The 15,807-nt window shown below is 36.6% G+C and overlaps 2 protein-coding genes across 5 annotated transcripts in view; one reads left to right on the top strand and one right to left on the bottom strand.

Moving 5' to 3' along the window:
* MIGA1 (mitoguardin 1) overlaps positions 1 to 6,412 on the bottom strand; it is a 39,457-nt gene extending 33,045 nt beyond the window's left edge. Inside the window, exons 1-3 of the mRNA XM_026700212.2 lie at positions 6,287 to 6,412; positions 5,149 to 5,315; positions 1,062 to 1,239 (exon numbers count right to left, since the gene is read on the bottom strand). Coding sequence (XP_026555997.1) covers positions 1,062 to 1,239; positions 5,149 to 5,247 — 277 coding nt within the window. The 5' untranslated portion in view covers positions 5,248 to 5,315; positions 6,287 to 6,412. The remainder of the gene's footprint in view (positions 1 to 1,061; positions 1,240 to 5,148; positions 5,316 to 6,286) is intronic.
* USP33 (ubiquitin specific peptidase 33) overlaps positions 6,179 to 15,807 on the top strand; it is a 36,608-nt gene continuing 26,979 nt past the window's right edge. The window contains exon 1 of one of the 4 annotated variants that reach the window (XM_087930049.1): positions 6,179 to 6,294. In XM_087930049.1, the coding sequence (XP_087786175.1) occupies positions 6,189 to 6,294 (106 nt within the window). In that variant the 5' untranslated portion in view covers positions 6,179 to 6,188. Of the gene's footprint in view, positions 6,295 to 9,585; positions 10,221 to 15,807 lie in introns of those variants that run through there. The other 3 variants (XM_087930050.1, XM_026700204.2, XM_026700202.2) reach the window with 3 other exon arrangements.

Genomic DNA, 15,807 nt, shown 5'->3' with positions numbered 1-15,807 from the left:
CAGTGATTACAGGAGAAATTTTGTTTAATGAGAAAAGATAATAGACAGCTGAAATAGGACAGACAAAGAATGTAAGTATAATGATCTGAATTGAGACAAAATAAATAAAATAAAATTAAGAAAGTTAAAAGAGGGGAGAAGCTATATAGAAAATGTAGAATGGTAATAAGATATGGAATGGTATATAAAAATGAGCATGAACTTGAATTTGTGTCTGTACGAAGAGATGTAACCCGGGATCAAGCTGCTTTCAAAAAAGATGTTTTATGTTTGTTTGTTTGTTTGTTTTTAAAAATCAATAAAAATTTTTTAAAAAGATACTCCATAGTTCACATGAAATTAGACTGAGAAAAGGGAAACTTATTCAGACTTGCAAGATTTTTACAGGACTGGCAGAGACACGGGGATGAGTGAAAAGAGGGATCAGCCTAGAATCACTACAGTCACAAATTAATTAAGACCATCCCTCCCTTGACTGCTGTTGATCCTTCTCTAACTTTAACTAGGTACTTACCATTAGCTGAGAAAATTCTTGTGCATTGGCTTTTAGCAATAAATCAATTAAAGTGAACCTTCACACGTGGACCTGGTCTTTCACACCTCACAATTGTGTTACAATAGCTGTTACAATAAAAGTATTCCTGATTTATATTGTATTGCTTTCTTAGTCTGACCAATCTCATAGGTCTAGATATGGGTGTCAAACTCATGTCGTCACATCGGCATCACGGGATATATCGGGACATTTTCCCCCCTCGCTAAACTGGGTGTGGCCAGCGCATGATGCATCCAGCCCACAGGCCGGGAATTTAAAAGCCCTGGTCTAGATTGTACAAGACTGAAAAAGAGCATTATTTACATTTCATTTGAGTTGCATATGATCATTTGGGACCACGCTCTACTTATTCAGTTATACTTGTTTCTATGTACTTGTAAGCTATGCAGCATAGACCTCTGATGCTTCTTTGAAAGGAAGTCTCACTTCAGTAAGGCTTACTCCCAAATAAGTATGAATCAGGTAACTCTGAACATTAGCTTTCCATAGAGAAAATGTCACCTACTTTTTTCTGACCCAGAAGCTTTTGCATAATTGAACATCAGATGGTCTGATTCCCATGGAGATATTTTCCTGGTTTTCTTCCCACGTTTTCTTTTGAAGTGATGGGCAAGAAAAAGCACAGTTATGGCACTTACTGCTGTTATTGCAAATAATTTCTTTATCCCTGGTGAGATTTTAACCTTAAAAAAAAGTTTTTAAAAAAGTTATATTACATTTGTGCAGAAATACAGATAATTTACTTTTATAAGCATGTTACATTCATGTATTAAATATGAATTCTGCATTCAATAAAGTAAGCACTTCTATCAACACATGAACCTCAATTCACATTCTTTAGCATATTTTAAATTGAACTATAATTTAAAAAGAGTACAGATATTTTTAGGACCATAGTTGCCCAACTATATGGCGAGTATACTAATTCCACTTACCTTATATTTGAGACAAACGCATTTGTTTATAGTTATTTTGGTAAAGTAAATGTTTTATTTTTTGCAGTATATCCAGGAACTCCAAAAAGACAATTTCAGATGCCATGCCTTATTACTGGAGACCTCAAAATATGTATTTGTGCATGGAAAGAAATGTGAAATTTGAAAATACCAAAATTTTCAATGAAGAATCTAATGGACGGCAAAAATCTGTATAGATAAATATGCTGATAGGAAGGAAAGAAGGAGGCTCAATGAAAATTAGCAGTATGTGATAAGAAGATTGGGAAGTGGATGGAGCCCATGGGAGAATGGGAAGAAAAGAAATACTATGAAGATTGTAAGTGTTGAAGGGACGGTCATGGTGTGCTGCCTGATGGGAAAGAGGGAGGAAAGTGACTATAAATGTTATGGAGAGATGGACAAGAAGAAAACAGGCAACACATCCAATGTGCATCTGTGCTTATGCAGTGGAAATACTGCAAGGGAAAGGTGGCCTGTGGGAATATGGGAGGTAATGTAAATACATTTTATTTCTGCTCTTTTTATATTACATTGCATTCTCATTAATTTGCTGGTATAAGAAAAAAGCATTTCCCTTTTTTAATTAAAGGCCAAAATGAATATTTTTTGCTATTTTAATTATGAATTGAGAGTTTTTATTAAATGACAGGGTTGGCTTAAGTGACAGGGATGAGAGTCCCTAAAAAAAAAATCAAGATGGGGTACGATATCCAAAATTCGGAAACCCTCACTCAATGCTCTGTCTGTAGTTTTATCCTGTAGAGATTATTGACTGAGAGTTCCCAGACTACATGAGATGCAGTGAGAAGAGCCAAGGGTTTTCTACAGGAGCTTCTTTCTTAAGAAATATCCTCCCATTAGATATAAGAACTAAATTCTCACCCTTAATATTCTGGAAGTTTTTACAACACAGCTTTTAAAATATGTGTTAGGGTCTGACGCAAGAATGGGAGATGTATCTGCATTGGGATGAATCATATATAATGTACCTGTTCCTATATGTTATTCAAAGTTGCAGACTGGAAACAACATAGAAGGATTTGAAATCAGTCAATCCATAGAAACTGGTAATGTTCCCACTGTTAAATTTTTAGTGGTATGTAAAGTGAATAAATGGATCTAAACTACATGGGCAATATGTCACTGAATCAAATTTATTTATTCATCCCATCTGGACAGCTGCCTATCTGCCAAAGACACTCAGGATGACAATCAAAATTAAAAACAAATCAAATACACAATCCATTACATTACAACAAAAAGAGATCAAGGTCAAGGTTCTCTAAAAAAAATTTCAATAGCAAACAACAATATCAGAGCTCCATCAATATTATAGTCCTAATTTCTAAGGGAATAACCAGGTGTTCTTGGCCTTCTGGAAGGTCATCAGCCTCAGGAATGTCCATTATCTCAGGGGAAGGCTGTTTCACAAGACAGGTGCCATGAAAGAGAGGGCACAACTCAGTGGTGGGATTCAATTTTTTTTTACTACCAGTTATGTGGGCGTGGCTTGGTGGGCATGGCAGAGGAAGGATACTGTAAAATCTCCAGTCGGAGGTGGTATTTTCCAGTTCTCCAAACTATTCAAAATTTCCACTACCGGTTCTCCAGAACTGGTCAGAACCTGCTGAATGCCACTTCTGGCACAATTCCTACCAAACACCAAATAATAGCGCTTCACCTATGGGAACCAGGCCATGCTGACTCTGCCCAATCTGATGGGCTGAACAGAAATCAACAGCCAAAGATGCTCCCATAAGTAACCTTGTCCTGTACCAAGTAGAGCTTCAAGATAACATTATGAATATACCCCAAAGCCTGCAGGAAGCCATTGCAGCTCACATAGCAGAGGTATTACATGTGTATATATATATATATATATTGTAGAACATCCAATATCTCATATGCTACTGCATTCTGGACCAATTAAAGCTTCTAAATGTTTCCAAGGGCAGCCCACACATACAGCACATTTCAACAATCCAGTCAGGAAGTGACTAAGGGATGAGTGACCCATCAACAATGACTTTGGATCTAGGAATTGGTGCAACTGACACACACAAGATGCAATTGTATGAAGACTCTTCTCACCATCACAGCTGATACTTGCTCTGATGCAAAAACCCTGAGCCTATGACATCTCCCAGATTATATATCAGCTCTGCCTGGGATAGTGTTACTCCGTCCAGAATCAATGATGGAAAGCTACTAGATACAGGAGAGCCCTAAAACCCATAGCAATGTGATCTTGTAGGATTGGGCAAAGCCAATTCTTCTTCATCCAGATCTGCATACCTTCCAGGCATTGGGAAAAAAATAGCTCAGGCATCATCTGAGTGACCCAGGACAGAGATATATATCTGATTATCATCAGTATGCAGTATTAAATGACTTCATGCAACCCAAGTTGGAGAAAGACCATTCTGATCTTTATATGTCATAATTAAGACTGTGTATGGATTCCAAAGTACACCATCTATCAGTTATAGTATCAATACCATTAGTATTGATATGTAACCACTAGAAACTTTGTTAGGATATGACAGATCGCCGAACTGTTAATTATGAAATGGTTACAATTTACTCTGTCTACCAGCTCCAAAAACGTATGACGAGTAACTCTTTTGCTATGTTTCCTCCTTAGCTTTTTCTTCACCCCAGGGGGAAAGCCTATCTGACATCACCCAAAAGAATGGATTTGATCGCTAGGAAAATAGCTGTAAAAATGCATGTATACACACTGTACTTATGGATCAAGATCATTTCTGCAAAGCAAGTTAGGCTGCTGGATATAATATAGATTTTCAATCTTCTGAGTAGCAATTGTGCATGTAAATAATAATTCCACATAGCATTTTATTGCTGTGCGTGGTTTGCCTGGAACTGCAAAATAGCATTGTGAATATTATTACTTGAAGGTTTTGCAAAAAAAGCTTTTCTGAATCATATTTCTAATCTGCATTTTGCACACCTGAAGTTTAAGTTAAGATTCCAGACATTCTTTTTTAATTTTTATTTTTCTCACTTTAAAAATTTTACTGTGTCAAATAATATAAAACCTTCACTTTTCCATTGTAGCATAATGCACAAGCAAATCTACATTTTGTGTACCACTAACTTGCAGCAAATAATTAACTTTAACTCTATTTTTCTTTCTGTTTCTTCTTTTAGCTTAATCATTACCCTAATCTGTTTTAGATACAACTAGCCCTTCCTAACAAAACAAAACAAAATAACTGCAATGTATGTATTCCTAATTTCATAGGCCACAATAAATCAGTCAACTTTCAAGAGTTTCATATCAATGTATCAATTAAAACATAATCAACAGAAAATTGGTAGGATATCAACACCACTGAATCTATAGAAAGAAACCAGAAAAAACTCTGGTTTTATTAGTCCATGAAATTCAGCAATTATTATAATAATAAAAACCTAAGGGAATACAAGAGAAGGAGGTTGTGGTTCTTAGTAAGATAGCATTGAAACGTATTTCCCATGCAATAATAATACAAACTAGTAACATAATACTTCTATGCATATAAACATTATACTTTAATAAAATACACATATTAAAAAGCACTCAAAGATATTTCAAACAGAGCTATAAAGAACAACAAAGGCAATCATTACCTGTATCAGTGAATTATACCAGGAGAGTGGAAGATCAAATACTCTTAAAGCTGCTTTCTTCAGAGGAAAACGTGTCTCGTTAGCCACGTCTTCTGACATTGCACCTTCTTTCCTATATCATCATCTACTGATGCTAAGTCAGGATCATATTATTCGGGTTAGGCAATCTGCCAGAGACAAATATTGGACTAGCTTTGAGACATTCCTTCAGTGGTTTAATTTCAATCTAAAGGTACCACCCAAAAAAACCTGCATGCAGTAATACACCATGAATGTTGCAGAGAGTACAATGTTTGAGCTTTTCAGTAAAGATTAATTCTAGCTGCCTTTCTATAGCTACAAGCCCAGGAATAAGCTTCATTTAACTTAATGGAATTCTGAGTAAATTAAAGTAAGTAAATCAACAGTTAAAATTTGAGGAGCAAAATTGCTCAGTCACAGAAGGAGATTATTCTTAAAAATAGCATATAATTTCGGATATGCTCCTTATCAACTAGAAATATTCATGAGCTTGTAATGTATTTTTTAACTGCCAAAGCAGCTTCCCATAAAGATTTTAATTAGCCTCAAGACACAAAAATATATTAGACCAAATAATATTGCTGCACAGCCAAGATATACATGCATTAACTTTCCTTGATGTTGTTGGACTGCTAAATCTCTGATTTATTTGCCAGGAAATACAACTCCTAAACTCCAAATGAACATTTAGAATTAACAGGAAATTTAGCTCATCACTTCTACAACTATATTGAAAAGCATGAGTTTTTTTTAATAAATGGATGAGAGAGGAAGCGCAAAAAATCTTATAAGACTTCATTTCTTATTTCAAAGAGCTGTATAATTATATCCCCACGGGTGAGCAGAAGTATCCCTTGAGTCCAGGGTGATAAACAAGATAATGGATGCTTAGGATGATGTAAATATGAAATTGTGGCCATGGATGACAGGACCTTATAATTTTCTAAAAATCCAGTATATTGACCACAATATCTACATCATCTGCTAGACTGAAGACTTCCCTGTCCTGTTTGGGTGAGATGGGTAGCTCTTCTTATACAGAGGAAATCGATCTTTTGCCTTTGCTTAAAAAAAAGCATCATGAACTGATTAAGTTGGAAGGACTTCTGCCAGTTACCTCTGCAGGTACGTCAGCCAGCTCAGCTTTAGACTTTAGATTGTTTCTCCGTTGCACCAGTCCTTGCTCTTGCTAGCGGTTTCTGATGGAGCTGTCAGGAGGAGGAAGATGCAGGCAGAGAGAAAACCATAGAGATAGAAATGTAGAGCAACATGACTCCTGGATAAGAATTTGATTAGTAGTCTTTATAAATATCCAATATTGGCTGTACAAGACCTAACACATCATACTTGTGTTAAAAGGGATTGCATGAGGAGATGGTGACATGAATTCAGGGAAATCTAATTGGATTTAATCTTGTCTCAATCTGAGGTATGTTTTGCAAGAGATAGTTATCTTAAAGAATATATACAAGTTAGATTGGAACAAAATAGAGGCTGTTATGTTGTGAGGCTGCTTCAGAAGAAGAATGATTCATTACTGTTTTGCTCCATGACATAGGAGTAAGACAGCCACCTCAGGAATGGAGCTTAAATGCTTTAAAAAAAAGCTGTTTGTCATTACATTGATTAAGATAAAATTCTCAACACCTGGAATTTCAGAATCAATATATTTTTATTACTATTACTACAATATTATTGCTTTTGTATCATTGCCTTTATTATTATTGCCATCATTATTACCATTTTGGAGAACTCCATTCTGTCCTGAAGAAGACATTGAGATAGAGACAGAGGGCGAAGAGTTGTGGTTAACTTAAGAGTTTGGCACTTCCTTTTCCAGACCAGAGCCAATTAGATGTAGCACATTGAATTTGGGTTTTTCTTTTGCATTTCTTTCTTCCTCATAGGAGACCTTAAGATCCCTCATTTGAGATTCCTTTGGGTTGAAACTTCATTTTCTTAATCAAAATAAACTTTAGGCCTGATCATAGCTCTGAGTTAAGTTGGGCTTTCATCATTGATATATGTATCAATTGTTACTTATAGAGATTCTTGATTTTAGTGAAGGAGTCGCAAAAATGTAGGGTATAAGGTAACTTCAGGATGGGCACATTCACATATTATCTTCTTTCACATTGCTACACTCATAGAACATAGAATAACAGGGATATTGGAAGTCTTCTAGTCCAATCCTCTACTTGAGCAGAAGATTCTATACCATTCTTAATAAATAGTTGTCCAATCTTTTTTTGAAAATCTCCATGAAGGAGCACCTGCAACTTCTGGAGGAAAGGCATTCCACTGATTAATTGTCCTCACTGTCAGGAAATTTCTCAATTCTAGGTTAGATCTCCTTTTAATAATCTTCCACCCATTACTTCTTGACCTATCTTCAAGTGCTTTGGAAAAAAAATGTTGACCCCCTCTTCTCTGCGACAGCCCCTCAAGTTTTAGAAAATTAGTCCATCTTTTCGTTCGACTAGACATAATTAGTTCCCACAACTTTTCATTATATGGCTTAGCCCCCAGGCCCCTTATCATCTCTGTAGCTCTTCTCTAGTCTAGAAAAAGTCTCAGCATCGTTTTGTGTCATTTAGCAGAATTGGATGCAGTATTCCAAGTGTGGTCTTATCAGTGCAGTATAAAGTGGTACTACCACTTCATCTGACTTTGATATAGGTAGCCCTTGACTTACAACCACAATTGAGCCCAAAATTTATGTTGTTAAGTGAGGCCTTTGTTAAGTGAATTTTGACCCATTTTACAACTTTCTTGCCACAGTTCTTAAGTGAATCACTGCAGTTGTTAAATTAGTAACAGGGCTGTTAAATGCATCCCCCATTGACTTTGTTTGGCAGAAGGTTGCCAAATGACCTGGGACATTGCAACCATCATAAATATGAGTCAGTTGTCAAGAACCTGAATTTTGATGCTGAAATGGTCATACATGTGAAAAATTGTTATTTTTTCAGTACCATTGTAACTTCAAAAGGTCATTAAATGAACTGTTGTACATTGATGTCTACCTGTACTATCCTTCTGTTGATGCAACAACTTGTACATGACCCTTTTTGGTTACTATTGCCTACATGGTTTTTCTTAAATTTAATCCATTCGGCATTTCTATTTTTCTACCAACATCATTAAGTTGAAGTTATATTTGCGGAATTTGCCAATTTCAATTTTATACATTTTAAATCAGTTTTATCTCTACTGAACACAGTAGAGTTTGTGTTTTGGATTACCGAATTCTGGTTCTAAAAACTAGTAACCACTAAATGGTAGAAAAGATGTGGAAAGCATTCTTTATTGTCCTATGGTCATCCAGAATCTTGCATTTCATATGAAGTAACCCTTGCCACTGTGCCTTGCAACTCCATGTACCTTGCTTGCTGCTGTTTTCTTCTCTTCTTTCCTTCCACCATTTCCATTGTTAAAGCCTTCTCCAATTCTTTGCATGTGTCCAGAGCATGAAAATTTCAGCCTGGAGGTTTCTTTTTCAAGTAGGAACTTTGAGTTGATTTATTTGACGATCCATTTGTTTCTTGGCTATCCTTGGTATTTTCAGAAATCTTCTCCAGCACCAAAGTTCAAAAGCTTCAATACTCTTCCTGTCCTGCTTCTTCAAAGTACAACTTTTGCTTCCTTAGAATATCACAGGGATTATTGTGACTTGAACATTTCTGACTGTTATAAATACAGCATCTGAATATCTTTTCAAGGACTTGATGGCTATTCTGCCAAGGGATACCTACACTATAATGATAGGGGATGTTTAATTTAGGTTGAATTATGTATTGGATTCCCTTTGTCAAGAACTGTTCAAAAAGATGGCCCTAAGTCTGCATTAAGAAAATTTATTAAAATTAAAAATAACTGTTTCCATATTAGGAAACTTATATGCAACTGCATTGAGTATTAGTGATCATGCTTGCATAAGAATGAAGTCCCATTGTAGTTCAATGGATATTCATCTCAGATTAGTTGAGAACTGTAGTTTAAGTTAAGAATTGTAGTTTAAGTCTTAAAATTACAGTGTAGTTTTAAAAGTCAATATTACAAATTAGAAGTGCTCCGCTTATTTGCAATCAGTTATTATGGAGAAATGGCACAAGTGTAATCAGAATAAGATCGCAGCAAACCCACTTGCTCCAAATAATCTGACGACCGCTAGACGGTAGAAAAGACCTCCAGAAAACTCTAACTCGATCCTGCCTTCTTGTGGTATCCGGATTTTGCAGTCCAGATCCGGTAACGCTATTTCTTTTTAATAGGAAATAGAGGCTAACCACGCACCACGGTAGGTTAACTTTGGGATAGCAGCCCAAACCGTGAAGACATCCTGGAGGATCTTGGTTCTTAATTTTTCTATATCTATGAGATAGCATTTCGCTGAAGGAAAACACAGGCAGAAACGTGTTTCCGAGATCAAAGGAAATGAACGAATAAAAAGCAAGGCTCTCTACGTAAACTTCTCTTAGAACCGGCCGGTTGAAAGGCCGGCCTTTCGAAATTGGGTTCCTCCTCTTCCTCCTCCTCCTTTCCTGGCACAAGGGATCTAACGAGCCCTACCGTCAGCTTTATACGCAGGCGCGCTCCTACCTGCGTGCTTGTCACCTCCAGAACGGACGGCGCGCCGGCTGAGGAATTCCATCGTCGCCATCTTTGCTTTGGGCACGCTCGCCTTGTACTCCAAGCCACCTCCAACCCCCAGGAAAGCCAGCGACGCCATCTTTGTTGCGGGGATCTGGAGAGCTGAGGAGACGCCGGCGTTCGGGAACCCGCTGGAAAAAAAATAAGGAGGGGAAAAGAGAAGAAAACGGAGGCGTCTCCTCGTCTTTTTCTCTCCTCCAGCGCTCTGGAGTTCCCGGACTAGCCTTAGGATATAGGAGGAGGAGGAGGAGGACGAAGAAGGGAAAGAGCGATGGCTTTGAGATGGAGAGATCGTTAAGGATGTGAGGAAAATCTTGAGGTTTTCGGATGAAATTCCACTCCTTGCCCTCAGGACCTTGAAGGGCGTATTCAGGGGACGAGATTACCTACTGCCGCCGGTAAGAAGCCCGTTTTCTTCCTTCAGAAACCAGTTTTAGGCTCTTCTCAGCTTTGTCTCTCTTTCTCTGAACCGTAGCTCGAGTCTGGCATCTAGTTTAGGATCGTTTTTTTAGATGTAAAATGTACGAGGCCGGTCCTTTTGAAGCCGAATACAGCCTCTGAACATGTGCAGAGTCCCTTCCTGAATGAAGCCTATGCGTCTCTAAAGAGAACGAGACTTTTCCTTGGGGGAAACATTCCCCCTTGGGTCCAAATATTTTTTTAAGTTTTAAAAAATAAATCCTGAAGGACAGATGCCAGCCCGCCTTAGATCCAGAGATACATTAGATTATTATTATTATTATTATTATTATTATTATTATTATTATTATTATTATTATTATTATTATTATTATTATTATTATTATTATTATTATTATTGGAAACCGTAATATAGCTGAATAATGTTTAATTTGAAGCGCGAAGACACACCGACCCGTATACTGTTTTGTACAGGAAGAATGGGTACAAGTCTTCAGGGAATGAAAATACGAGTATGTTCTGTTTCATAAGACAGCGCTATTATCATGGAAAGTAGGGTGTGTGTTTTTATCTCCACTAACCTGGGAAAAAAAAGGAAGTGCAGGTCTCTCAAACCTGTGGGATAATATATATATTTGTTGGTGAGGACAGAGAGAGGAAAATTAGAGGATTAACTTTATGTCAGCGTATTGCTTCATTTAATGCTGCCACTTCATTTAAGAAACAGTTGGGAAATCTATTCTGTAATGCAGGACACAAATAAATATAAGGGGTGGATGAAAACTCGGTTGCAGCTTGCAGTAATGCTGGGGCAGCAGTTTTACTGCAAAAAGATCAATCAGCAGAATACACTGCAGAACAGCATACATGGGTTTGCTTGTTTTTAAATTCTCCCAAGAATGAAATCAAAATCCAGGCACCATGAAGTAGATTACAGCATTGAATTTAGTCATATTGCTTTGGCTAATTGGATGTGTTAAAGTGCATTGATTTAACCCAGTTGATTAGGCATATAATGAGCTGAGTTGTAGTTGTGAAATTGTTTCTATTATGATACTGAACTCTTGGGTAAGAATAGAAAGAAAAAAATAGTTAAATCGATTGGGCAACAGTCATCAGAAAAAAATTATTTTCTAAATTCTTCTTAATGTTATTTAATGTTAATTTAACTATTGGTTCTGTTTTTGTATTTTCAAAGATAAAATTAATATTTCACAAATGATCCTTATAAATGTATCTCTGAACATACAGTATATAAGTAGGATTATCTATGTTTTAAAAAGCCATGAAAATATTCATGAAAACAACTATTAATTAGTCTCATTGAGTATAATTTTTCACATTGGATTAGAGGGTAAGAATTAGGGTTTTGAAAAAAAAGGAAAGAAATATAATTTGCTTAAATACAGGAAGACTTGGTCAGTAAAGCAGTTAGGTACTGAAACCGCCTGTTTATTAAAGTATCACATTTACTTGCTGCAATTCTATATATACCTTTTTGACACAATATAAAGAACAATAAAAACAAAAAATTTAAAGAAAAATACAATAAATGCACCTACATTCCAGATGACATCTGGTCTCAGCCACCAAATGCCCTCTATAATAGTTATATTTTGAGAAACTTAGAAGGCAAAACTGTTGTTGGAACCAAATACACCTGTGGGAGATCATTCCAGAGGGGCAGCCCAACAACAGAAAAACTACACTTTTGAATCTTGGCCCTCTAACTCTTGAAAAATGGAGGACAGCTTGCTGTTTGTCCTGGCATGATCAAAATGATTGGATTGATTCCAGTGGAGAGATGAGTGGTCCAAAGTAACCCAATGCCAACCTTAAAGGGTTTTATAATTTAAAACCACCATTTTAAATTGTACTTGAAAGCAGATAGGAAGCAGGGTCCACAAAATATGTGCAATATGTGCCCTAGCATCCAGGCCATGCATTTTGTACCAACTAAAGATTCACCATGGTATTTAAAGGCAGCCTCATATAGAACATGTTGTACAAGCTTGGTGATGAGGATGTAAGCTACCATAGGCAGATCTTTCTGTCCCAAGTGAAGTATAGCTGGGTAAAGCTCCCCCCTGCCACAACTTTGGGAATAGGGAGGTGAATTAGAAATAAATAAGTTATTCACAAATTGCTACCTTTGATGAGGCTTACATAGAAGCATACTGATATTTATTAGCTTTATATCCTGCCCCAATCTAATACTAGTAACAGCTTCCTTAGGAAAAAAAAATGAAAACATAGTATGACTAAAAGAGAACATCATAAGGCCCAGAAATAAAAAACAGAAATAAAAATAACATGAACACATGAGAAAACAGAAAGAAAAGAAATAAATAAAATACTACAGTATAGAGCAGTGCTTAAGCTAAAAGAATGTCCTCTGAAATAACTCAATATTTAAACATTTTCCTGAAGGTTAACAAGGTGATAGCCAGCCTGATCTCTATGATAAGTTTATTCCAAGGCAGAAAAGCGCTGTCTTCTAACTTCATACTGTCTTCCCAACATATCTTGGAAAGGTGGGACTTATAAGTAGATTCTTTCCAAAGAATCCAGTTAGTCAGATCAATTCCAAGGAAGTGTTCCCTCAGATACCAAGCCATAAAGGCCATTATAACTTAACATCAGCTCTTTAGACAGCTGTCCGGCAGCCAATGGGCCTGAGGACTTTGTGTTACATACCTATTGGTCAGAGCTTGTACATATGTGGGCCCCTCTACTGTGTTGTAAAGCTGCATTGACAGAATCTTGCAAGCCTGGAAGTTCAATCCTCCACTCTGACTCTTTATGACTGAGAAACTAGGGAGGCTCTGTTCCAAGTCTGCCTGTTATCCAGTTGTGCGCTGTGCTATCTGTTATCTAATTGTTCCCTTGATAGTGTCTCTATGCCTATCTCCCAAGGCCTTTCCCACACATCATTATATATATTCAGGTCTGAACCCTAACTGGAAAAAAAGTCCAAATAGTTTGTTTCTTCTAAGGTACTATGAAGTTAGTATACTATCACTATCTCAACAACCTTCCTTAAAAAGGGAGATTGAAGAATGGGCAATACTTATCTAAACCCCTTGGATCTGGGAATGGGTTTTTTTCCAAATGGTACACCTTTCTTCTTCAAAACTACTATTTCTCAGATCCATGCATTTTTCATCTACTTCCCACAATAGCCAGGATGGCAAAGGATAGGTGGCAGGAGATAACCTAACTAGGATCTAATCCACTTCTTTGAAATAGACTAAAAGAATTCACAAAATAATAGGATATGTTGTCCTATTCGTCTTTTCGATTTACAGTATGTGCCACCCATCTTCAGAGATGACTTTAACTTTAGTAACATCAAGTACTTTGCCAATATGAAGTCAAGAATATGGAGAATTTGAGCAACTCTGGGTAAAATGCTGTGCAAAATGGCCACAGTGACCAGGTGAAAGTCATTTATTTGAAATGGCCAAGATTTCAAGAATACACTAATTTGTTAGTTGTGTACCTTAATTGGAAACACTATATTATCTGTTGTTCTTTTTTACATAATATTGTTTGTTCTATTGTGAAGTACAACCACTATTTTAAAAACACTAGAAAACAAAGGAAGTAGTTTCTCATTGTATCCTTTAGCTCAGCTACGTGTAAGTAAGTAGAACAATAATGTACATCCAAAAGTAACTTGGGTATATTTTTTAATAATAAAATATATTTAACATTGCAGCCAAAGGCACCAAATACTTTTTTCCAACAGTATGTTCAACTGCTTATAGCATTAAAAAAAAATTTTTTTTGAGGTTTTAGCAAGGAACCTGGATGGGTGATGCTACTGAATATTCTCAGCCATTACAAGATCAAGAACTGTCATGAAGGTTAAAATTTAAATCTAGTTAAGCTTCTAGTAATAAAACCGATCTTCTGATCTGGAAAAAGGCAACTGTGTGCTAAGTTCTAAGATCAAAGTCTCTCCATATCATTAATATATAGGACTACAAATTAGCATTTAATGTTTTATATTAGGTTCTGAAATATGAATCACCATTTACATAGAAATTTGAAAAATAAATAAATACTACCGTGTTTCTCATATAATAAGGCCGGGTCTTATTTTTTTTTTTTGAGCCCCGAAAAAATGGCTAGGCCGTCTTTTCGGGGGTGACTTAATTCCCCCCCCTTGCATCTTTGGGCGGGTGGTGACAGCTTGGATGTTGACCTCGGTGTTGGTGGGGCACTTCGTATCGGGGTCAACGCAGGCAGCACCATATCCGGGTGTGCAACAAAAGTACTTCCTAATGGCAAGCCTTCCCCCACCATTCCCCCCATTTCGCATGTTTTAATATAGGCCTTAATTTGGGGGGAGGGGCTTAATTTCATTTCATGCCTATAAAACATGCTGGGACTTCCTATTGGGGGAGGCTGTATTGTTGGAGAAACAGGGTATATTGAATTATAGTCAGCCATGCAGAGGAGGGATGAAATGTACATTGCAACACAATTCTTCCCTTTACATGTTTGTGTGCAATGTCATGGTGCAAATTAAGGTGAAGCTCATATTGTGATGTCAAAGTACTTGTTTCATCATTTTGGTATCATGATTTGGAATCAATGTCTATATTGTATTATATAGGGCATATTCAATGTTTTTCTTATTAAGTGTTTAACAAATTTGATTTAGATATTCTAGCAAGTTTATATATTTTTTTACAACAGGATGTTGTAAAAACAGTCCTATTGTAAAGCAAGTATTTGAATAGAATAGAATAGAATAGAATAGAATAGAATAGAATAGAATAGAATACTTTATTGGCCAAGTGTGATTGGACACACAAGGAATTTGTCTTGGTGCAAATACTCTCAGTATACATAAAGAAAAGGTACATTCATTAAGAATCAAGAATCATCATGTACAACACTTAATGATAGTCATAAGGTACAATCAACAATCAAATCATACTAGGAAACAGTCAATATAAATTGTAAGGATACAAGCAACAAAGTTACAGTCCTACAATCACAAGTGGGAGGGGATGGGTGATAAGGAGTGATGAGAAGATTAACAGCAATAGTAGTGTACAGTTTGTAAATAGTTGAACAGTGTTGAGGGAATTATTTGTTTAGCAGAGTGATGGCTTTCGGGGGGAAACTGTTCTTGTGTCTAGTTCTGGTGTGCAGTGCTCTATAGTGTCATTTTGAGGGAAGGAGTTGAAACAGTTTATGTCTGGGATGTGAGGGGTCTGTAAATATTTTCACAGCCCTCTTTTTGACTCGTGCAGTATACAGGTCCTCAACTGAAGGCAGGTGGGTAGTAATTGTTTTTTCTGCAGTCCTAATTATCCTCTGAAGTCTGTGTCTGTCCTGTTGGGTTGCAGAACCAAACCAGACAGTTATAGAGATGCAGATGATAGACTCAATAATTCCTCTGTAGGACTGTATCAGCAGCTCCTTGGGCAGTTTGAGCTTTCTGAGTTGGCGCAGAAAGAACATTCTTTGTTGTGCTTTTTTGATGATGTTTTTGATTTAATTATGTTTTTGATTTAATTATGTATGAAAACATTTCTTACATAAATA

The sequence above is a fragment of the Pseudonaja textilis genome, chromosome 3 (assembly GCF_049901715.1).
Source record: "Pseudonaja textilis isolate UNSWEBS1 chromosome 3, rPseTex1.2, whole genome shotgun sequence".
NCBI lineage: Eukaryota > Metazoa > Chordata > Lepidosauria > Squamata > Elapidae > Pseudonaja > Pseudonaja textilis.
Note: the sequence above shows the minus strand (reverse complement) of the source record. Positions and strands in the feature narration are given on the sequence as shown.